The 26,248-nt window shown below is 31.8% G+C and overlaps 1 protein-coding gene across 2 annotated transcripts in view; it reads left to right on the top strand.

The window, feature by feature from the left end:
* The first annotated feature begins 4,658 nt into the window (after nucleotides 1–4,658).
* The window catches only part of LOC143076881 (von Willebrand factor D and EGF domain-containing protein-like), a 31,634-nt gene continuing 10,044 nt past the window's right edge, over nucleotides 4,659–26,248 (top strand). For both annotated transcript variants that reach the window (XR_012978822.1, XM_076252769.1), the window contains exons 1-14: nucleotides 4,659–4,815; nucleotides 5,898–6,113; nucleotides 7,501–7,662; nucleotides 8,625–8,687; nucleotides 9,280–9,551; nucleotides 10,327–10,413; nucleotides 11,182–11,556; nucleotides 14,130–14,209; nucleotides 17,322–17,385; nucleotides 18,321–18,509; nucleotides 20,717–20,910; nucleotides 21,742–22,024; nucleotides 25,140–25,286; nucleotides 25,553–25,847. Coding sequence is in view for 1 of the 2 variants with exons in the window: in XM_076252769.1 (XP_076108884.1) it covers nucleotides 4,776–4,815; nucleotides 5,898–6,113; nucleotides 7,501–7,662; nucleotides 8,625–8,687; nucleotides 9,280–9,551; nucleotides 10,327–10,413; nucleotides 11,182–11,556; nucleotides 14,130–14,209; nucleotides 17,322–17,385; nucleotides 18,321–18,509; nucleotides 20,717–20,910; nucleotides 21,742–22,024; nucleotides 25,140–25,286; nucleotides 25,553–25,847 (2,467 nt within the window). In the remaining variant the exon portion in view is untranslated. The remainder of the gene's footprint in view (nucleotides 4,816–5,897; nucleotides 6,114–7,500; nucleotides 7,663–8,624; nucleotides 8,688–9,279; nucleotides 9,552–10,326; nucleotides 10,414–11,181; nucleotides 11,557–14,129; nucleotides 14,210–17,321; nucleotides 17,386–18,320; nucleotides 18,510–20,716; nucleotides 20,911–21,741; nucleotides 22,025–25,139; nucleotides 25,287–25,552; nucleotides 25,848–26,248) is intronic.

The raw sequence follows: 26,248 nt of genomic DNA, 5'->3' as shown, positions 1-26,248 counted from the left end.
CTACGTCTTTCAAAGCCTTACACAATTTAAAATCAAAAACGACTATGACGTCGTGCGGATTATAAACAAATAATACTTGAGAACATTCATTTGACGGAATGATTTAAATATAGGTGAAAAAAGGGCAACTGCCTGTAAAACTTTATTCAATATTCAATTTCAAGGTGACTAGGCAGTTAAGCTAGACCATTTTGAATTCATCAAATATGTTTAACGTAGTGGTGATTATAAGCATTTCTTGCCATGCGCGTTCCACTTCAATCTTAACTTTTCTAGCTTTACATACTGGATCGGAAATTTTCCGCGGAATTTTTTTATCGGTAACATCTCCATCTTTCTGGATACTCATACTCAATAGGGATTTCATGTCAATCTAACCATATACATCTAGCTGATAAAATAGGTTGCAATAGTTTTTTAAAGATCGAAACTTAATCATTTAATCGCGCTTGCAAGAAACTGGTAGTTGTCACTATGTTCTCAATAGTATGTATTTCATAGTATTGCGCTGTTTTCAGTAATGTTGATAGAATCATGTATAAAAATGTTCAAAGGTCGAGCACTGCATACGATTATGTCTGTGAAAATATGTTATTGCAAGGAATCTTGACGACTGTTTTGGTGTTATTAGTAGCAAATTCAAATCAGATTTGCTAATCAACTATGGTATTTCACTAGGAAGGGCGAAAATACCAAAGAGACAGTCAAACTCGAAAATAAACTGACAACGCTACGGCTTGAAATGAAAAAAAGACAAACAGACAAATAATAATACACAACATACAGGTGCTTCGGAAGGGTAAGCAGATCCTGCTCCGGTCCGTGTAACACTTATCAATTCAAAGTTTTAAAAAGTTTTGAAATTTTAGATTTTTGGAAATTTGATCAAAGTTTTAAAATATCATATTTCCAAATTGTGTAAAAGTTTCGAAATTTTGAAATTTAAACCAAATATTTAAAATATTAAAATTCTAAATATCGTTTTTAAATTTAATAGTTTAGAAATTTGATCAAACTTTAAAAATACTAAACCTAATGTGCAATTTTGATTATTTCACTTTTTGAAAGTTTGATTTTTTTTAAATTTTTGATTAAGATATCAAAAATAGCAAAGGGGCGAAAAGAGGGATACCTGTAAACTGCGAAACGAAATAAAAGCGGAACGAAACGAAACAAAATGAAATGAAAACATACTGATACTTAAAAAATCAATATTTAAAATAAAACCCCAGCCATACAGACTTTGTAAGCGTTGAAAAATAAATTCGTTTTAGAACAAGACTCACGGCTCTGATAATGACCATTTTACTTGCTGGTTTTCCCAGCACCACTATTTTAGGAGTAACAGTAAAAACTTATCAACTCGCAGTAGGTCAAATATTATGGTTAGGTTGAGTATGTATTTATATATTTTCTACTGAACTTTAAGCAATAAAATGGCTCAATACACTTATTATATTTGATTTCAATTTTTTTTCTGTTTTGCTCTACGACTTCTTACTTTCTGCAATCATGTCGGCAGATGAATATATCCTTCCATGTACAGTTTGAACGATCTCATCTTTAACGTTTTAATCAACTATTTCTGTTCTTTATAAATTGTTGGCCCTAAACTATTCAGCTTTGAGCGTTCCCGAAGAAGGTAGATCCAGAACAGCGCTTCGGTCATAACTTTTAACGTTTTGTTTTCATTTTTTATCGATTGCATTACGATCATATATATATTGCCTTGTATCAATGATTTCAGTAATAAGTATTACTAGGAGCATTGAATTCATGATGTCGCAATGAACGTTGTGCTAGTCTGGAATGTGGGAGGTTTTTGATATCTTTTCTTACGCTGAAATTAAGAGTAAGATCAAATATTAGTAGCTTGGAGCTAGGATACTGTTATAAGGTATCTACATAAACTCATCATAGATAGATAACAGAATGTAAATTTTGTATTTGCGCCAGGCACGCGTTTCGTCTTCACAAAAGACTTATGTAATAGTTGCCGCTAAGCGCCCATCTATCCATTTGTAGGTGTCGGCATTTTGAAAAATATTTTCAAAAGTTTATATCAGCGATAAATGGTAATCTTTTTGGGAATCTGATATATAAATATTGTCACTAAGGTGACACTTTTTTTTTACTTGGCCGGATACTTCCACGAGGGGCTTCAATAATGGTACATAAAATATTCTTATCCCCAATTTGATTTGAAAAAATATTCTGTGCAAGCAGAGATCAACAAAAAATATTTTGAATCCAGATTTTCACAATGCCTTATAGTGTTAAATTTTGAACTAAATCATTTGATTAATAGCGTTGAATCAAATTATTAGCACTTAGCGTTAAATTCTTTTTTTTTTCACTTCCACATAACAACCATATCCCCATTTTTGAAGTTAAATGGTTGCTCCCTTAGACAACGTTTGGACTGATGCTTGTAAAAAGTATATGCATTTATCATATATGTAGCACCATTAGGAGCCCTAAATCAACCACTGTTATTGAATAACAAATAAAAGGAAAAGTTTTTGTTTATATTAAGGGATATCACTGTTCCGTATTTGTTATTTGTGCATTTTTAAGTTATCGTATGGCAATCAACTTTGAGGAAAGTAAAAGAACACTAGTACGTCCGGTCAGAATGGGGCGTGTAAAAAGGGTGCCACGCTGTCAGATGCGATGGATTTTTCCATTTTTGGCCATACACCAATGTTGCTTTCAAAAAATCTGTACAATGTAAAACGTGGAATTTTAAGTAAAGCTTTAACCTATGGACCGCTGGATTTCTTTTAAAGTGCGTTTTACTGTGCGTACTGCTGTGTGTTTGTTTATTCTACATTGGTTAGAGGTAGAGGGGTAGGTTTGTGATCTAAACAAACATGTTTAACCCCGCCGCATTTGTGCGCCTGTCCCAATTTAGGAGCCTATGGCCTTTTTAGTCTTGTAGGATTTTAATTTTAGTTCATTGTTATATTTCGGAGTAAAGTAGGCCGTCTATTATCACTGAACAATCACTGAACCAGTACACTTATTTGTCTAGGGACCAGCTGAAGCAGGCCCAGCACAACGTTCATTGCGACACTATAAATTTAGTATTCCTTCCGTATCATTACTTGGAACTGAATTCAATCATAAATGGGAATGCAATTGATAAAAAAGAAAACAAAGTTGCATGCGACTGAAGCACTTTTTCTGGATCTACCTTCATCAGGAACGTCAAAAAGGCGAATAATACTATTTGGCCTACCGCGAGTTGGTCAGTTTTTACTGTTCACTGGGGACACCAAATAGCTCTGAATTAACTATCTCAAACTTTCACCTTATATTAGATGCCGGTTTGAATAGGTTTGAAATTTTTTTAAATTTAATAGATGCACAACCTAAAAATTTCTGGACACTGTTATCCTATGTGATGGCTAATATGTTTTATAAAAAAAACGACTCCTTCTTTTAATTATTTATTTTGTAATAACAAATGATTTGATATATTTCGTGCTATTTATTCCTAACTAAGAATGATTATAATCAGAGCCGTGTTTACAGGTACCCCTCTTTTCGGCCCTTTTCTATTTTTGATATTTTAATCAAAAATTTAAAAAATCCAACTTTCAAAAAGGGAAATAATCAGAATTGCACGTTTGATTAAATATGTTTAGTGTTTGATCAAATTTCTAAACTGTCAAATTTAAAAACGATATTTAAAATTTTAGTATTTTAATAATTTGATCAAATTTCCAAAAATCTAAAATTTCAAAACTTTTTAAAACTTTGAATTGATAAGTGTTACACGGACCTGCTCCACATGTGTAAGTTGACTATTTTTCCAAAAAATACACCAAAAATAAAACAAAAAGGGACACCTAAAAAGAAATAGAGAAAAAAAGGATTGCGTCATAAAACTACGTCGTTAGCGTTGCCTTAGGATATATTTATTTAGAAAAACAGACTCTTTCAAATCTTATATTAACCTTTCGTGATTTTTTCCACGGTGAATATTATGTGTTATCAAGGAGGATATCCTAGCCAATGAGAAAACAGTACATTTATATTCATTTAATTAAACAGTTTATCGATTCCGGAAGACTTCCTAATTATGTAACTTCAATTACATTATTTTGTAATAACATAAGTGACACTTGCTTTGCTGCATCAACATCAAGTACTTGTTAGTACTTGACATATTATCAGAAGTTTCATATTAAGATATACCACGTAAATTATATAAACTGCGTTTAAAAATACTTTTGATAGGTTATTTTCTTAATTCATATTAACTCACTTAATTGTACATTAACCAATGCATTTGTACATGTTTAAATGCTAAAAGTAAATAAAAATAAAAATGAAACTACATTTTTGAATACACTACACGCGTCTGGTGCGAGACTGTAACGTTCTTGTCAATAACTGACTTGCAATAAACGACCGACATAATTTTTAATATACAAACTGCCTAACATACTATAGGCATTTGATCATGAGTTATTGACTGCTAATATAACGACTTGATTGCTTGCATTTCTATAAAACATTAGCAAATCTATTATCGACAATATCAAATCGTAAAGTCATATTGTAAGAATGAAAACAAAATATGTGTATAGTGTGCTTTGATTTTTTGTATCGGTGGAGGAACTTTGAACGGTATTTCTTAACTCATTGTAAATAACAAAATTAAATCAGATAGGATACATGTATACATCTAAAAAATCAATCAGATATATATCTCTCCAAACGCGCAAAATCAAGTCATTTTACGAACTCTCTTATTGTGCTAAAACATGTGGATCCATGTTTTCATAGGAATTATTTTCATAACAGGTAAGATCAAAGGGTTGTACAATAAATTACACGTACATCTAGTTATTTTTATTTTCGTACTTCTACTCAATAGATAAAAATATTATACAGTTTTCATTTCAAATACTGCCGCTGGGTCTATACTGCTCCTAGTGGACTTTTAGACCAAATGCTATATCAGCGCAGTGTGCGTTGCTTTAATACTGGCATACTTTATAATATTTTATTCAATTATCCGTTGTAAAATTGAGATATGTTTATGGAAATAAGGTACATCATTGATTTTTGTGAATTTTGATTTTTATCTTATTTGTGTTTGTTGGAAGGGGGTATTAAAGCCACTCACGTTGTAACGTTTTTAAAATTTCCTTGACTTGCCACATATATACAAATCCGTCATGTATTTGATCTTTTTGTCTTTTAGCTATTTTAAACAAAAACCAATAAACACACCTTTTGAGATATTTTTATTGTGTTCAGTGAAATTAATGAATTCAGTCTATCAATCAATTTGTCAATACCGTTTTGAACAACAACAAAAACATCGACAACACTATAAATTCTTAGATGATTTTATGATATAAAAGCATACTCAAGTATTTCCTTTTGCCAATGTTCAATTTGTACAGATTTTATCAATAGTTGTAAGAACAGGCTCATGTTATGAAGAGTGTTTACTAAACAGGTAGAGTGCAAGACATCTTATAATGAGTAAATTGTTGATTAACCTTATTATAAAGCAATGATTTTGACTTAATGAATTATGAATAAACAGGGTTTAATGTATTTCCTCAAAATTTTAAAAGTGAACATTAATCATTAGTATAATACTTTGTATTACTTCATATCTTATTGAATATTCCTTTCTACTATATGCCTGAATTATTTGGTGGTATATTGAAAACGGTTTTTTCACGTTAATGGGCTTGATTTGTTTGTCAAGAACGTATTTATTGTTATTTTGTAATTGCTATGTCTTGATTTAATGGAGGTTGGGGATAGGACTGGTCACATAAGTCGGTGCTTGTTTTGATATCTATCAATTTATTATTATCTTAATTCTTAATTTGAATGATACAATAACTGCCTTATTCATTAAATAGGTCTTCTTTGCCAAGATCCATGCAATCCAGGAAACAACCGACTTCTTGACGAGCCTACTCGTTCCGTAAATTATGCTCTTGGTCCGAATGATCCTGATTTATGTGATCGTAGACTACTTAGAGAGGGATGGTACAGGATTCCCGAAAATGGAAACATTGCCACTGAATGTCCAGCAATATTAAGATGCGGATCATTGTATCCAGTGTGGTTAAACGGTATGTAGTTTTAGGTCATAACCGCATTGATTTTTAGAGATAGATGGAGCAAGGTCATTTAGCAATATTCATTTCATATCATTCTCGAACATTTGTTGAACCTATAGTATCAAGATAGTACATACATGTACATGCATACATCTATGTAATGTATTGAACTATATATATATATATATATATAGAACTTACCTGTACGATCTACAATTATAGAAAGAAAACTTGACTCTATTATTTTTGCTATTCAGTACGAAATATCGATACATTTTGTTTTTATTTTTTTATGGATGTGAAGTTAGAAGCCGGTTCGTTATTCGATATTCGATATTCAATATCCAACCGGCTGCTAGCAGTCGTTTCGATATTCAAATTTAGTTTTAAATCATTAAAACATATAATATTTGATAACATTAAAAGCATGAGTTTCATAGCTGAAAGGAGTAAAAAGATACGTAGAAAATCGTTGTATGACCCTTCCAAGTTGTCTTAAACTCTCGTTGTCCTCGATTATAAACTCTTATCAATGCTTATGTAAGTTGCATATTTGTCTTCCTGTAATATAGATTTTTATCAATAAAATGACATCAAAACTGTAATTGTATATCTAATATTTCTTAAAACAAAAACAGAAACCGACCACTCTAGAAACATTTAGACATATATATGGAAAGCCCAAAAAAAAGAAATATATATTGAAAACCTACCTGAGACTGCTTAAATGACGGTGATACCCCCTGTTCTTGCAATGTCCACAACATTCGACGAATTTATAGACTTTGTATATATAAAGATTGTGTCAAAAGGATTTATCAGAATAATATCATCTTCGATATCTACGGAGGGCTTAGCTTGTCACTTTTAAGCTAAACAAAAATAAAATTTCAGGAAAAAGGGCACAGGGCAATTGTGCGAGCCCCCTGATCTCTCAATCTGCCTAATATTAAACAAACAGTTAGTTAATAGGTAGATACAAACGTGACTAAAAGGAATTTGGGAACACTTACTGTCTTCTATGATTACGGAGGGCCCAAAGTGCTAGTTGGATATTCAAAATTTAAAGCGAAAACCTACCTGAGACCGTTTAATGACGGTGAGACCCCCTATTCTTTCAATGTCCATAAAATTCGACGAAATCATAGACTCTTTATATATAAAGGTTGTATCAAAAATTAGGATTGTCCAGAATAATGTCATCTTCGATATCTTCGGAGGCCTTTTTTTTCAAAATAACAGTCGTTAACCTGGCAATTTTGAAAAGAGGGTGCCGTCCGTTATTGCCAGTAATTACAAAATCTAGTTGTCTTTATTTTCGTATAAAATATGTGCATGTATGAAATAGTTTTTAAAAGAAAATATAATGCAGGAGCGCGATGATAACTTCTATTAACAGGAACTCTTCCAGAGCAAGGACAAAGGATAACTTTAAACGCATGCCAGAGAGGGTTTCTATCATGTTGTGAAAGCACTTTCCAAGTGGAAGCACAAAACTGCAATGATTTCAACGTGTTCTATTTGAAAGCAATTCCAGCATGCCCTGGTCGCTATTGTACAGGTAATATAATCCAACGCAACTATAGGTTTGAACGTTATTTTCAATTTAGATTTGTTTATAATTTTTCGTTTGGGCTTGTATTATATTTGCCTTCGGGTTTATATCATCCGTTCATCCTATTTCGACTCTTTCAAAATTCAAGAGTCTATCATAAATTGAGGTAAATTATATGGCCTATCAAATACCTTTTCGATTCCTTACGTCACTGAAGAGACAATGTACTTGTCGAAATACGGATATGGTGTACAAATAATTGAACCTCATGTTTGCTGTATACCATCTTTTCTGCAAGTTTATTGTTTTATGTTTGGTAATAAATTAATGATACGATCAATTTTGTTACATCTGGTAATCCGTTTATTTGGCAATCACAAATGGCAGTCAGCAGAGTTCAAGAACATCAGTTGTTCGACTTGCTAGTCGAATGCGTTTTGTTAAAATATACTTTTTGGTCTTTTGGAAAATGTTGTTTGTGCTGTATTTAGACCCCCCTCCTCGCCGTTACCAAGACATTTGTTTTGCATGCACACGTATAGAAGTCGCAGTACTCATCCGTCGCAATCATAGGTTTGGACATTGTTTTCAATTTAGACTTGTATATATATATATATATATATATATATAATATAAATAATCGAGACAAGCCAGGTGCATTTACAGCGCATCTATAGTGCATGAAGGACGGAGGGGGGGAAGGCCCACTATGAGGACAGCTCTAGTTAAAAATGTGCGATCAAAACGTTTTTCAAATTATTTCAAAATTGAGAACTTTATCTCCCTAATACAAAGCTACAATTCACTGCAGGGCGTTTTCTATTCTTTTTGTTTTATTGTTTTATAAGCTGTTCTGAATTTTTTAGATAAGTTTTAGGGTTATAAATATTTTGGCCCCGAGCATCACTAAAGATCCCTTTGTCATTATTCCCCTTTTTATTAAAAAGGATGTTTTTCTTTATATACAGTGGGACCACCAGCTCCATGTCAACCAGGGATGTCATCAGAATCTGGATTTGAGCCATGTCAGCGTAAGTTGTATACTTTGTCACAGATTCAACACTGACGTGAACAGTATGACATTTAAGAACTATTTACTTATGTTCAGTCATTTAGATATCATGTTTAATTAGTATTTAGAAATGGCCAGACAATGATTCAATATTTTATTTTGAAATTAAAGTATAATGTTATAAAATAATCTAACAGTGTTAATCACTGCACGGGAATTTAATTCTTTCCTGCGTTGATTGTGTATAAAATTGTTTTGGGTTTATTGTTTTGTTCATACCTCAAATCGTTATATTAATCGTTTGAACTTTTATTTATTTACATTTTGTCAACTTGGATTAGTGGGACTGAATTCCACATTAAATACAACTTTTTAAAGCCTGACTTTTTTTAGTTTATTTTGTCCTATCATCAAAAACAAAAACGTGTGTATCAATGCTCTACTTATCCCCCCCCAAAAAAAAACAACAACAAAAAACAAAAAACAACAAACAAAAAACAGCAATCTATTCAGCCACTGATTAAACACAGTATTTATACATTGGCCCTATTGTATAATTTATAGTGGATGTGTGCTAGGTCATGCAGTTGTTTTTTTTTTTCTCTTTCCAGGTCTCAGTATAACTTTCAGCGTTTTACCACGAGTAAAGGCATTCATACCTACATTCAATTTTAACTCTCAACTTCGAAATTTGGCCTTTCAATGTCAAGTCGCGATGCCTTCAAAGTACCAACAATATTTCTTTGACATTTCCTGGTATATTAACAAGAAAGAAGTCTCCTATAAGCCAAAAATTCCATACAGTAAGCTAGACACTGACGGTGTTCTTCATAGAAAAGACTGGGATAAACATTCCAATGGACCTAAAGTACTCGGATTTTGGGTAAGCTGTTTATTTCTAAGATTAATTAGGAAATATTTTTATCATGTAAACAAACCATGACAAACTTTTTATAGCGCGATGAACATGAATCCAAAAGTTTTACAAATATTGTGTTACTATTAACCTGGCATCAAGTTTTTTGTTTATGGCAATGAAAATATTCGAATTATCTCCTTGTTGTAATAAACGATTATTTTGCTGATGCGAGGCTAACATTTAGCTACAGCCAGTTTTTGTTATTTAGTTATTACAAAAATTTACACTACATAGATATAAGAAGATGTGGTATGAGTGCCAATGAGATGACTTTCCACTCAAGTTATAATTTGCAAAAGTAAACCATTATAGGTCAAAGTATGGTCTTTAACATGGAGCATTAGCTCACACCGAACAGCAATATATAAATATATATGTATATGTTTTCATCCTCCCTTGGCTTTCAAACCGTTTGTCTCAGAGCATTTCTATTGAAGAATTGTAGCGCAATAAATATGTGCGTCGTAAAAAGAAACGATCAGTGTTGTATCGATTCAGGATATTTGTTATACGGTGTGCAAAATTTACTGTTTCCTTCTTTAATTCTTCAGTTTAATTTGTGTAATCTTCCTTAATTTGTATAGGAGAGGCGAAAGATCTGTTTTATGGATTTTATGAGCTTGAAGAATCGGCAAATTACTGTTGTTTCGAATTTATTTTAAAGAAATCACAATATTCAAATTAGTCATTTTGTGTTTGGTACAATCAAACCTATGTATACAATTTAATTACCAAACAGGTGACATGTAGTATAAGAGCTAGACAAAGTACTGACGGTGTACCTACAGCATACAACACCAGCAAGGAATTTTTCGCAGGAGTCCAGGTAACAATTTGGCTATCATATTTTGTGAATTTAAAGACAAATCACAGTTTCATTAAAACTTCTATTGAATACAATATAACTCTGGTGAATGTCTCCAAATTAAAATTCACATCAACCGTAATAAATAACATTTTTAAATTGTCAATTTAACATTTATTATCAAGAAATACTTTATGTCCCACTATATTTCAAATGATACGCTACACGTCTGCAAGTTCATACTTTAAAAACTCTATTATAAAAAAAGTTCTATATGGCGATTAGAAGACAACTGAAATCAACTTTATATAGAATTTTGGTCAACATCCTGATTGATGTACCCAATAGCGACATATTTTCGCCTTGCTACATGTAAAATACCAAAAAAGGTTGTTTGGTTTGTAAATTTACCTATGGTTTCCTATTCCTGATTTTATAGTTTTGTCAGTTTGAACATCCAATGTAGGTGACCTTTACCCTACCGACGAACTTGTTTTTCGAGTTAAAGAGATTCCCTTCGTCCTTGTTTTGTAAACTTGTGATTCTTCATCTTTTTTTGGCTTTATGGACATCGGTCAACGACTGTCGCATCGTATTTACGACACCTAGATATTATTCAGAACTTTCAATTCTAAAAATGCATAAAGTATACAACCAAATTGTAATGTGATTTATTGTTATCCCGTCCGATTTCTTGAATACATTAAATACACCTTCATAGATATGTGTTTAGAAAATATAATTTATTTATTTTATATTAATCTTATTTTTACATTGGTTGTGTTGTAGATAGAGAAAACATCTTTTATTGTAAAAAGCGGAGAAGAAGTCAAAATCAATATCAAATCAACTGTACCAGTGGCATGTTTAGAATTTCCTGGGTTAACGAGATGCAATATAGATATTGAACTTTTTAGTTTACAAGACCAAATTAAAAGCAGACCCGCTAATTGTAACGACAGCTTATCAGATGATATAATTGAAAACTCCAGGAGTTCATGTGGCCTTGCGTTTAATGGAACTGCATGGGATAAATATCAGACTTTCACACTACGCACACTCGGGGATCAAGCAGTACGATCAAGCTATACTTGTACAGCAAAACTTATTGCTAAGTCTACTATAGATTCCTTATGGAAAAATTTCCAACTTCCAGAAGTTTCTGTAAGTAGCTTTTGAGAAGCAAGGTAAACAAGATACCTCAGAAAAATATTTATTTTATTCAACGAAAATCAGTTTTAATTCTCAAGATGAATAACTCTTTATCCAATATACGATTTATACAAATATACAGAAAATATCAAAGGTGGCAATTAAAAATCATATAACTAAATATGAAATAAAAAAAATAAAAAAACATTATGATAATAAAAATGTCTGTATAAATACCAATAAAAACTGATTAAAAAATGTGACAAAAAGATGGATGTGGAAGAAGCAAGTTAAACGTTTAAAAAACCAGGAAGGAAATAATAATAAAAAAAAACAAATATAGAAGTTATTTAATATATTTAAAACAACATCGTTTTTATTTTTACACACTTTTTTGCACAATATACATGTAATTTAATCCGAAATAAAACTGAGAAAACAACTAATCCTTTTGTTTGGATGAAAGATATTTAAGTCCTTATTACCTTCACATTCAAGTTAACAAATAAAGATATAATATGACTAACATGTATGTTGCAGAAAATCGTTTAGAAAAAAACAAATAGGAAAAAAGTAAAATTCGGTGTCAGAAAATTATTTATTTCGCACTGATCATTACAAACAAACGTATATTTTTCAGATGAAATACACATTTCCCAATTGTATGCGTTCAAAGCGTTTTTCTGCTGGAATTTTCTTTATTAGAAACACTCAATTCTAGAAATTTAAAAGATAGGGATGCGTAATTACACTAAAACGGTAGGAGCTTTCTCTATAACCATAGGATCATTGTCTTTCTTGTTCAAAACTGATTAAAAAGGAGAAAGAGCTTTTCTGATATCCCTTTTTACGGTATTATGTAAACAAATTATATAAAATTGGCAATTCAAATACAAGCAGAAATCTAGATATAATGAATCATGAATTAAAGCATTACAGGATCAATCACTAAATAATTGGCAAGAACAACCGGCCCCCATCTTAAACCAGTTCCTTCTATAAACTTTCTCTTTAATTTTAAAAGAGAAGACTTAACCAATAAAACATTAAAATGTAAGTCCCCTTCATTGAAGACGTATTTGAGATTAAGACGTTTGGTCTCTACAATAGATATATTATAACATTTGAACATAACACTGCAATGTTTATGTTAAATATAAGAAAAATTCATAAGGTCCGAATTCGACGTAAACGAAGATTGAACTAGTTTCGACATGATGTACAACAAACGTCCATTATAATATGTTGTCGATATCACTGATTACAGTCTGATAACAGTCTTTGTGCAAAAGCAATAGAACAAAATACAAGAAACATGTTTAAATAACATGTATCTGCCTTCCCGAAAAACATATTTGATATAAAAAAAACATAACGACTAAATGTTGAGAAGTCATATATGAACAGGGTAGTCTAAAGTTAACTTTCCAGTATTTGTCTGTTAGTTTACTTGTTTTAGCCACGGATTGTAGGTAAATCTTAGACGTTGGTGATTTGTTGAGTATCGTCCGCCGCTTTTGACAAATGCAACAAGAACACATATGGCATCGTCAGTATTTCACGAACTACTCTCGGAAACACTGTCAATGACTTTAAATAAAATTAATATTTGATACTTCTTGTGCGACAAAAAAAAAGATGAATAATGTGTAAAACTAGACATCATAATGAAAATGTGTCGATCACATGCGTCTTGATAGTTATCAACGGTATCAGGCTTATAAATTAATACGTCAGACGCGTGTTTCGTCTACACAAGACTCATAAGTGACGTTCAGATTAAAATAATTCTGAAGCCAAACAAGTACAAATTTCAAGAGCATTAAGACCCAAAATTCAAAAAAATTGTGCCAAATACGGCTACGGTAATTTATGCTTGGGATAAGAAAATACTTGGTATTTTCGAATAATTCATACTTTTACAATCATTAAATAAAAAAAAAACCAACATATAATTGATATTCATGTCAACAGCGAAGTGCAAATAGTTATCAAAGGTACCAGGCTTATAATTAAACTATGGCCACGTAAGTAAAATCATCATAAAAACGAGAATAAATCTATTATGAGTTTCTTGATAATTTTAGTCATGTTAACTTCTTCCTTATCTGCTGATGGTTATTCGTTTTAAAAGATATTTCTATCAATTTAGTAGAGCTTTATAGATAAAAGGTCAAATATTTTCCATGTTGATGGCCGCACTTTGACCTATAACGGTTTACTTTTTACAAGTTGTGACTTTGATGAAGAGTCTCATTGGCACTCATATCAAATCTTCTTATATCTATACACATGCAAAAACAAAATGGTAATAATTATCATTAAAAGGCAATAACGTATATGATACTGTTACAGGGGAGATAATGAACGCGAAATGTTAGTTTTTGCGACGAATTATATCTAACGTATACTTGGTTGAACATTCATTACTCCAATAGTAGTCAGATTAGGAAAAGATTTCCTTTTAAAACAGAAGGAAACTAATTTCGTTAAAATTTGGAAATCTCATTGTTTATAAGAAAACTGTTTGTATTCAGTATACTTCTAGACTATTATATGAGAATATACTGTCATTTTACTTCAAGATTCATGTATTGAACAAACACAGACCAAAAGGAACGTGTTATTCAAGGAATGATCCACATCTGCGAACAATTGATGGCAGGTAAGTATTTTTGAGCCCACCTGTATTTATCATATTAATCACGTCAATACCAGACTCAGTCCGATTTACCATTTGCTTAGGGACTTTTCTTTTTGAATTTTCCTCGGAGTTCAGTATTTTTGTAATATTGTAATAATTATACATATAATAATATGATAAAATCTATCTGGAATATTTTCTATAATAAAAAAAAATATTCCATCTATTCTAACATCCCAGTTGGACAACAGCTTCGAAATTTTTAAACATAATTAGTTCATACCATCGGTTGAATTACAATGCAGTGATCTGACATTCAGAAGTGAGAGGTTTTGCTAGGTATAAAACCAGGTTCAATCCACAATTTTCTACACATGAAAATGTCTGTATAAAGTCAGGAATATGAAAGTTGTTATCCTTTTGCTTGACGTGTTTGAGCTTTTGCTTTTGCCATTTGATAAGGGACTTTCCGTTTTGAATTTTTCCTTGGAGTTTCAGTATTTTTGTTATTTTACTTTTTCATATGAACTGTAGGTTTCCTATACAATTCATTGATGAGTTTTGTTTAGTTAATACAATTCTTATTTGTACTTTTTATTATGGAGCTCGAGTTTATAGCTATTCTGATTGCAAAGACCAGTTAATTTCTCCATAGAAGACGTTGGTCTCTTTTCGAGATGCATACGTTTTGATATTTTTAAAGAAACCTTGCAAGAATTAAAGACGAATTATAACATGTATAATGAGAGTACTTGTAGTCCAAACAATATAGATTCCCATTGCTATTATTGATGTAGTTTTTTATCAATTCCTTTGCCTTTCATTTGCACGTATAACACGTATCTCGTTCTGGCACGGGGAAGACTTCTAAGTTCCGTTAGTGATATTAGGTAAATAGGTTTTTTTTGCCTTCAGTTTAATGCACAGTGTACGAAGTACCTAGTAATAGAAAATATATGACGCACACTTCGACCATTAATCAGGATTATAGCTATACTCTTTATAGTGAACACCATGTTCATAAAATCGCTTCGCGAATAATTATATTATATCCCTTTTTTGTTCATTGAAACTTTCAGTAGTGATTTGAATTTTTGAATTTTTCTTTCATTAAATATGTTTAATGGTTTGGGATATACACCAATAAGACACTATTCGAAACCAACAAACAATTAATAGATATAATAACGCAACATGTATACTTTAGCAATAAAAAATGCAAGATTTGAACATCTAAATGCAGAGTGTATGTTAAAGTTGTGAATACAAAAATCAATTATATCTCTTTAGGTAACAACAATCATTGAGATGTCATATTAGTCAACTGCCGTATCATTCTTGAATTTGGACAGATGTGTATTAAATGTGGTTTTTAGGTTACATACGTGAAAACACCAACGCTAAGCTTTCATTTTTTATCTTTTAAAATTAGTAGTATATTGACATAACATACACATATTTACATTGTGTCATAGATACAAATATTCGTTCAGTGTATGTTCACTTGTGTCAATATGTCTTTTGAATGAGTAAAGCCATTTGAATTGATATTTTGTAGTGTGTCTGTCTTTGTTGTGGCCTTACAATATATGTTAGGGTAAGGGTGAAGATTGGTACCTACATAAACGTTTAAACATGGTGCATTTGTTTGCACCTGTCTTAAATCAGGAACCTGATGTTCAGTATTTGTCGTTTGTTGATGTGGTTCGAAAGTCTTTCTCATTTCTCGTTTCTCGTTTATTATATTGTTTAAATCGTTAGTATTCCAGCTTGAATAGTTTTGCATTAGTAATTTGTGGGGCCTTTTATAGATCACTGTTCGATGTGAGCCTTTACCCCGTGTTTAACACTGTACCTCTACCTAGAATCATGATAAGGGTTTACCTTTATAAAGTGTTTCTTTGAAGGAGAGTTGTCTCGTTGGCATTCAAATATGTACCACATCTTGTTATAGCTATACATTTGTTGGTTATTCTTTTCTTTTATTATTTTTTCTCATGTTTTGTTTGGTTTTTTTGCTTATTAAAAATCATTCAGTTTTCTCTACGTTTCTGGTGGAGTCATGTTATATGAAAGAGATGTGGTATGATTGCCAATGATACAACTCGTCAGAAGAATAATGCTCACACAGACTGTTTAGTTATAAAAGGCCTATAAATTACGAATGTAAAACAATTCAAACGAGATAACTAACGGCCTAACTGATGTACAATAAAATGAAAGAAAAACAAGAATGTTACTATAAAAAAAACTCATCATAGATACCCAGTACTAAATTTTGTATATACGCCAGACGCGCATTTCGTCTAAAAAAGACTCATCAGTGACGCTCGAATCCAAAAAAGTAAAAAAGACCAAATAAAGTACGAAGTTGAAGAGCATTGAGGACCAAAATTCTTTAAAGTTTTGCAAAATCCAGCTAAGGTAACTATGTTACACAGAAACATACGACAACAACTGAATTTCAGGCTCCTCACTCCGGACTGATACATACGTACAGAATTTGGCATGGTTAAACAAGTAAGCGGGATCCCAACTCTCACCTAGCCTGAGACAGTGGTTTAACAGTACAACATATTAACAAACTATAACAACCAGTTGAGAAAGGATTATCTCATCAGATGATTTCAAATAGATACACGTTTAACAAAGACCGTTACAGTTCCATTCACTTGCAATATGATACCCTTGCATTCACGGGTTAGTAACGGTCCTTTTGAATTAGTATAGATGCCATTATATTAAAGGTATTAGTTGTATTTAACACACTAGTTGGCTCATAAAGAATATCAATGTAAATCAAATTGGAAATCAAATTGCCCAATATCAATACTCCCCGAAGGCTTACGTACATTTTGAGTGTATTTTCCTCCTTGTCTGTGGTGTTCTATTAAATTTCTTTTTTTATCAAAATCAAAATAAATGATAGCCTCTTGGATTTTTTTCGCAACTTTACATATTTAACCGAACACTACATTGTCTGTTTAAAAAGTATATTACAAATGTATATGATTGAGAAATTGCATGTAAAATGTTGTTCGATTCATGATTTTAAAAATGTATTGTAATTCAACATCAACTATTTGTTTTTTGTACTATCTTCTCAGATATATTCTATTTATCTTTCTAATAGATATTTTTCAACCCATGACACTGGCGAATTCGTCTTATTTCGACATAAGACAAAACCCATCGAGGTATGTAATAATAAAAAACTAGTAAACACCTGACATGCTGTACAACGTATTGAAAATGAGACCTCGATAGTCGCACACATTTTTAGGTTATACATTTTGGTGGATTTCTTATTGGTTTTATTACGCATTGAAAGGCTGACTGAGTTTTAAAAATGAAAGATCAACCATTAAAGGTCATTCTTTTCGGCAGTCTTGTAACCCCAAAGTGTGCAGACCATCAAACCTGAAAATGATCATTATCGTTAAAATTTATTCGAACGATAAGGCTAATTTCAATAGCAGCGTTGAATTTACGATTTGATGATTTCTGTTTCGAGATTTAAAAAAGTTAGGGACAAAAAAAAACAAAAGTATTCAAACTCAGTCGAAAGTCTAAAAAACTGACAACGCCATGGCTAAAAAAGAAAAGTACCAACATAATAACAATAGTGCACAAAACACGACAGAACAAAACAAATACTGAGCAATACAAACCCTTCTAATTAGGGTAATCTCGTGTAAACAGATCCAGGTTCATCATCTTGCACCCGTGGTGTTGCGTTGACTTGGGCGTTTTCGACAGATGATGGAAACATCAACATATAGAGTGAAAATAAAAGTATAAGTAAATACATGCGTGTTATTCAAATCTCTTATCTCTTGCAGAAATGATTGTACTACTATTCGTGTCTGTTTCTTTTTTTTCTCTTAATTCAATTGACCTGATGTGTTTCATTAGCATAATATATTACAAGGATACAGGAAATTGCCAAAAAATATGCAGTACATCAGACTACAACAACCAGTAACAACCAACTCTTTATAAGAAATCGTAAAAAGCAACAACGATGAACAGTTCGACATAATCTCTTTAGTAATTTGAAGTAAATATTTGAAGAAAAAAAATAAATCGATTTGACAATAACTAAACGTGTAAGTGTTATGCATAATTGCAGATACACACAATTCAAAGGCGGGATGATCGCCGAAAATGGGCTTCAAACTGTGCTGTTCTATTTCGGGCTTCAACAGATATGTTTGTTATATACGGTTGCAATAAACCAACCAGATGGATCGCAAGAAGACTTAACTGTGATAGAGCACATCAGTATCTTGAAGTTTTAGAAAAAGGAACAAATTTTGAGGTATAAATATTTGTAACCGGTTTAATTAATATGTAAGTAGGCAATCTGATTTTTCCTCTGTCCCACCCTTTCCCATACTTACAGCGTATTTTGTGATTTCAATTTGAGAGCTTTAAATGTTTTTTGATCTGCAGTCAGTTATGTGACATTTCAGTACATGGGAAACATATATGGTATTCGATAAATTGAGAAGCAGTAGAGGTAGCGATCGTTAAACATGTCTCACCAATGAAACTGCATAATCATCTTTATTATTTTTTCTTCATTTTTTGTCATTGTCAGTACCTGTAGCTCTGGTTAGGAAGAAGGAAGGAGCATATAAAAATCCCGTCTGCCTAAGCCGTTGTTTTCAGGACCGCATGCAATATTATCTCCGACTGATCTTTATTGTTTAGTCTCGGTAATACATATATTAAAAGATGATTTTTTCTACGGCTTCAAGTGTGGGTAGGGATTAATAGAATTGTTTCACATTCGAAGAAAACAAAACAATAAAAAAAGTCATTTAATGGCTTCAAATTCCCATTTATTAATCAGTTCCACTTCAATGATCAAGTATAGTTAATAACTATTTTCAGTACATAGGAAACATATATGGTATTCGATAAATTGAGAAACAGTAGAGGTAGCGATCGTTAAACATGTCTCACCAATGAAACTGCATAATCATCTTTATTTTTTTTCTTCATTTTTTGTCATTGTCAGTACCTGTAGCTCTGGTTAGGAAGAAGGAAGGAGCATATATAAATCCCGTCTGCCTAAGTCGTTGTTTTCAGGACCGCATGCAATATTATCTCGGACTGATCTGTCTCGATAATACATATATAAAAGATGATATTTTCTACGGATTCAAGTGTGGGTAGGGAGTAATAGAATTGTTTCACATTCGAAGAAAACAAAACAATAAAAAAGTCATTTAATGGTTTCAAATTTGTATTTATAAATCAGTTTCACTTCAATGATCAAGTAAAGTCAATAACCTTCTGTAATATTTTTTTTTCGAAATACTAAGGTTTTGATACACCAGTTAATTATAGATGACCTAAGTTGAATTTAGCCAAACGTTTAGGAATTTTTGAACGAAGTCAGTAACACGACAGATGGTTTCCATTCATGTGATATGTTGTAGCTTTAAGTTTTACCATTTAATAAGGAACTTTCCGTTTTTTAATATTGTTTGGAGTCTAGTATGGTCGTACTTTCACTTATTGGATTAAATTCAATCCTGGTACATATGATGAGTACATTTACGCAAGAAACGTATTTATTCTACTATATAATCATGATCGGTATATTATCATCATTTGTATTCGAATCAAACCAGGTGTTCGGTCAGATGAATTGAAAGTTGTTATGTATCATAAATACAAATCAATTTCATCAGTGCGGATAAGGCTATATCAGGGGGTAGAAAATCCAAAATGCTTTGGATAATTCAAAACTTATTAAAAGTAAATTTATAAAATTGAACTTCTCTATGTTGTTTTGCTTACTGAGCTTGTGATTTTTTTTGGTAAGAAACACCAACCAGCTGTTGCATCTACCGCATGATGGTATGAATTCATTTAAGATGTTAATATACGTTTTTATGGTTTAAAAGAGAGAAACCAGGGTAATCTAAACAATCATCAAATCCTAAAAAAAACACAAAAAAACATGGTAAAAATAACTAAACAACCGAACAAACAAAAATGACAACATTAAGAAAACATAATATTAGACAGCATAATCTTTATCAAACACCTGCGATTAACACATGTTGTTGAAGGCTTATTAGTTCCTATTCCGCATGTACTACTTAATTGTTTTACTATGCAGTTAAAAATTTTCCGACAAGCTAGACATATTTGTAATCCGATGTGTCATATACTCCATATTCATGGCGTCGATATTTTCTTCAATAAGTATGTGCATTTTGTTAAAGGAGGTTTATTATCGAACTAGAGCAGTTCAAATAAATTGATTGATTGATTGATTGATTGGTGTTCAATGCCACTTTTATCACTATTGGAATTCAAATTAAATACTTTTATTTTTTGGAAAAAAAATAGTGTTGTCTTAAGAAAAAATGTAAAAAGCAAATTATGACAAGTTAAAAAGCGCAAACTTCCTTGGTGTTAATGTTTGATTTATTCAAAATATATATAAAAAATGTCAACGAGGAAATGTTTCAACTATATCAAGAATTATATGTTTATGATTAAAAGGTGATTATGCCAACTGGAACACGTATAGTTGTATTAGTTAACAAATATTGGTTAAATGTTTACATTTACGTTTCTGCAATGGACTGGGAAGAAACCGAAGGACTATGTGGATTGTACAATGGCCGAAGTAACGATGACTTTACCGATATGAAAGGGAATATTGTAGACCAAGCAAAATTAATGAGCAGCTGGAGGTAAATAAGCGTTAATGTATATCAATAAAGGCACGAGATAATTCATGTAAATTGTAATACTAAAAAGATGAGCAATATCACGGGTGCCACATGTAAAGCAGGATCTGTCTACCCTTCTGGAGCACCTGAGATCACCCCTAGTTTTAGTGGATTCGTGTTGCAAAGTCTTTAGTTTTCTCTGTTGAATATTATGTACTATTGTATGCTTGTTTGTCTTTTTCATTTTTAGTCATGGTGTTGTCAGTTTATTTTAGATATATAAGTTATAATACCCCACTGGTATTTTTCGCCCCTATGTCGTATTTAAAGAAAAAGTAAAAGGATTTTTGTCACACCAAGGAATGAAATGTATGTGTACTTAAGACAGGACAAACATGTCAAAATAGTTTTAAACAATTTATAAATTGCATGCGTACGATTTGATTGTCTGTATTTACCTTCATCAGGAACGCTCGAACCGAATATGTCAAAGCCAAAGATGTATAAGGACCGATAACGTTAAAGATCGAAATACCAAAACATCTTTTTTATATTAACATTTTTTTTTATCTTAGACCAACTTTTCCGTAGAGAGATTTGCCTGAGGGTGTTGAAATTGATAAAGTAAATGTTTACTTTGAGAAAGACACTTTTAATAGTTTTTTAACAATCTGATTGACTTACATATCCTGTTTAACGCGTTGATTTTGAAAATCTGACAAATCCGACAGAAAAAGAAGACAGACATTTCTTTGATATCAGAAAGAAGTATCGAACGTTTTCAGATTAAAATAGGCACATCTAGGACACATAATTTGTACATTTATCAGATTGCTTTTTTTTAATAACTAGGGTCCCTGGAAGTCGAAGCCTTTTTATAGCAAAGGCTAGATCAGAGAAGATGAAGACTGAAGTAATGTATTGTACATGTTACAACGAGTCTCGCATACTAGAAATACAAGAAGAAATAAAAGAAACGGCAGATTGCACATGGAAGGACAGCTTACCGCTGTGTAAGCCTAAAAACTGGAAGGAAAATACATGTCGCAACTATGGAAGAACGAAACGGGAAATATCAGATGACTTTGAATTTGATGTCCCGATTGATGTGGTTGCTTTTAGAAAGGGTCCACAGGTGATGCATTTATTTGTCATACTGAATATATATTATTAGTGATAGTGTTTTCATTCTTTTTTCTCAGCTGGATATACGGTCCAGGTTAGGTAATACATTTGTAGAGTTTGTGCAGTATGAATGGCTCTAAAATGCATAATGCCCCTGGAAATAAGAATTGCCTTGAAACAGATCATCGACGTCCTCCTTTTCCCCGAGTTTTTGTAAGGGTATTAATCGTGCAGACATTGTTGCATTCTCTCAACACTAGATTTAATGTCCCAACTTGACATGACAGCGTACATGCACATCTCGCACTGCCAAACGGGCGCTAAAATTTGGCAAATTGTTTTCTGCTGGTACGAAAAAGACCAATAGTCATTCTGTATGTAGTCACCAGTACACCTTTACAGAATTTCATATACTATTATTGTCACCCCACTGATATTTTTATTTTATAACAATACTAATGTATGAAAATCGATAATATTATCAAACGGGTTATGTTTCCAGTTAAACATGTAACATGTATTTGCAACACTGTTATGTTTATTCAGGATATTGCGGTTATAGACAAATGCAGTATCTAGTAGTTGCAACCAGTATGGATCCCAATTGCATTGCGTGAATAAGGTGTCTTAATATTTTGATGACAGTAAAAAAATTTCAAACTTTAAAAAAATATTTTAAAAGATACATCACTCCTTCCAATTTACACCATATTATCTTAGTATGCGTTTCACTGATCTAAGCATTGTTCAATTGGTTCATTTTCAGTATACGCATATTTGTTCAAACTTTAATTAAGGAATGTAATGATTCGCTCGAAAACTAACTCCATCCACTGTCCCCGGTGAGGAAGTATTGACGCTTTCAAGCATGTTTAACCGCGCCACATTCTGTATGTGTCTGTCTCGTTATACAGGGCTCTGTAATTCAGTGGCTGTCGTTGGTTCATGTCTGTCATAAATTGTTTTGTGAAAAATTAGGCATTTAGTTTTCTCAATTGAATTATTCTTTACTTTACATGTTTTGGCCATATATAGGCGACTATACGGTATGCGTTTTTCTAATTTGTTTTTGCCATTGTGTTGCCTGTTATTGCTTACAGCCGCTTAATTCCTTTGTTTGACAAAAACAATTGCTTGGTGACTTGTACAGGAACATTTGTTCACGTTAATTAAACAAACTCCCAGTTTTTGGTGGGATTCGTATTGCTTTGTATTAAGTTTTATTTGTTGTGTCGTGTAAATTATTATTTGTCTTTTTGTTTGTTTGTCTTTTTTTTAGCAAGGCGTTGTCAATGTATGTTCAATCAATGCATTTGACTGTCCCTCTGAAATGTTTTGCTCTTCCTTTATAATTGAATTTGACAAATTAATTATGGATTAATCATTTAGTTGCTGAATCATGCAATTCTTTTTTTAATAAACAAATGAAAAGAAAGAAAAGTAATTAAGATAACACCAAAACACGTATTATGTCCATTCCGAGATTGAATCATTTACTGCATTAATTTGAACCGAGCGTATATCAAAGTATTGCATTTATATATTTAAATTATAACTAAAATGTTAATTGCAAATGTTTCTAATCTTTGACAAAAATATATGTAACGATGACATTTCCATTTGTTTTGTTTTCAATTTCATAATGTCATTCGACATTAACCATAATATTAAATATAACAGCATTCAACAAGTTGAATAAACAGTTTGTATCCTCATACAGTTTATATTAATTGCATTGATTTGAATTTTTTAACCTCAAGGTTTTTTCTCAAAAGGCAGTAAAACCCTTGTTTGTTGGTAAGGAATGCATAAATATGCAGCTACGTCCTTCAATCTGGTGTCTCATGTTGAGGAGTCGCCATGCTCTCTGTGGCTTTAAGAATATTTATATATTGATATTCATGTACAATTCACCCTCATTATTCAGTGACTGTCAATATATATTAAATGACCAGTCAAATGTTTTTGTTTGGTTGTTCACGTCCTGAACATACATGAAATATTTCCACTTGAGATAAGATAAGCACATATCAATCCTTCAGGCATATGACTAAAACGAGGCATACATACAACAACAAGATAACAAATGAATAGCAGCTGCATTTGTCTTTCTTTCATTGTCAAACTTGATATAGCTTGTCATTTTTACATTTAAACAACAATCTGACATGCATGCAATATACTATTTGAATTTTATATATCTGCTCAATTCTGTTTGGAACAATAAATAACACAACGAAACCCGAATGCCCCCGAAAAAGACACGCTTTGGAATTTCAGTTATGGTTCGATATGCCTAACATTTTCTCAAATCTAGAAAGTCTAAAAGGTTGATGATGAGGGTTTTACGCGGAATGGTGGGTTGACGCTATTTTTGTTCTATTTATAAATATACTTTGTGTATAATGTTGGCTTACAGAGTCATATAGTAAGTTTGTATGGGTATATTTATTGTATATTGGAATATTGGCGGACGAAACATATATTTCAAAATAAAACTATACTTTTTATTTTATTTTGAAAGATGTCCTACATATAGCAATTAAGGATAATGTATCTATGCATGTCTAGCTTTTAAATGTTTAGGTTTTTGTGTATGTGATGAAAGTAAACATAGGAAAGATAATTAGAATAAAACGCAATATTCTTTGGAAAATAACTATACCAACTTTGAAATATGAAATAGTTGTTTCAAGTTTTTGTTGGTTGCAATTGATAACGTTTGGTTTTGACAGTTTTTATTGACTATTCCTCAAGGAGTTTATCTTGGAGTTTCATTATTTTCTTAGTACGTCGTTTTACTATCACAAAATGATAGATATTATTACTGACAAGTGTAAGTGCCCAATGATATAATTCAGTAGTAATTGCATTAGTACTGATATAATTCATCCCCTATTCCTTCTTATATTCCCTTCGATAAAAAAATACTAATAAACCTTGGTTCCAACTCCATCAGGTACTATTCACCAAAGCAGAAATTGGCTTTTCCTTATTCCTTTTTGTCATATAACTCGAAGCGTTTCTACTTATTAATGCCTAAAATTTGAGTTTGCTTTTTTTCATTGGTATGTGTTTTTAAAGTTAAATTTTTCAATATTGATAATGTTACAATACTGTTTCAGGAGTTCAAATGGGAGAATGGTTGGACAGAACAAAAGGCAATAAATGCCTGCGCATCTTATTTTGAGAAGTCGAAACTGTTTAACTTGTGCAGCAAAATAACCAAGTCTAGTGGTGTCGATAGGACAACATGTGTAGCTGATATAAAGGTTATTTCTTAATTAAATTTGAAAAAATATAAAAATGGTTTCCAATTACAAAGTTTTTTCTCAACTGTATCAATTTAAAAGATAGTATGTGTTGGATTTTGAATAATTGACATGTTCAACACGAAAAGGTTAATTCTTGGTAAAATCTTTATTTACTATTTCCCACTAAAATCTGTTGTGTTATTGAAAGCAATTTAGTCATGGACATATTGTTTATTTATACAATTATCATACTATAGAATTCGAATTTTGTTTGTATTATATAGCTATCTGGTTCAACTGTTTTTCTCTCAGCTTCGTTGGACTCAATGAAAACGGCATGCATAAACGAAATACGACTGAACACATCTTTTTGGAAGCCAAAACCAGAACCAAAGCTGCACACAACTACGGAAACAAATTTGAAATTGAACGTTAAAACGCAACCTACAACAACGACAACAACTGCACGCAGCTTGGAAATACTAGAAAATGAGGACATTTCTATTTTGGACATTGCAGAAACAGTTTTCAACAATGATTGTCCAAACGATTGTTCTGAATCAGGAATTTGTCAGCAAGGTACATAATTCTTATTTTATACCAAACGAAAGGGAAATGAAAATTTGCAAGTTGAGGAGAAAGGGACATAAACGATGTAAAAATAATCAAAACATGACATTTTTCAAAATAATTATAACACATACCAATCTTGTTAATATAATATGTAGTCTAGACAAAGCCGTAAACCGGGGGTTATATAAGCTGCTATGGAAGGACAAATAGAACTAGCTCCAGACATTGTAAGTACTTAGATAGATATAGGAAAATGTTGTATGAGTGCCAGTAAGACAAATCTCCATCCAAGTAATAATTCATAGTAATCCATTATACAGTCCACATCAATCATCTCCATGACATAGATCATGTAGATTAACGAAATCAAATACAATTCTTATTCTAAATGTTATTACTATAAACAC

This window comes from Mytilus galloprovincialis, chromosome 5 (genome assembly GCF_965363235.1).
Source record: "Mytilus galloprovincialis chromosome 5, xbMytGall1.hap1.1, whole genome shotgun sequence".
In the NCBI taxonomy this organism is placed as follows: Eukaryota; Metazoa; Mollusca; class Bivalvia; order Mytilida; family Mytilidae; genus Mytilus; species Mytilus galloprovincialis.
Note: the sequence above shows the minus strand (reverse complement) of the source record. Positions and strands in the feature narration are given on the sequence as shown.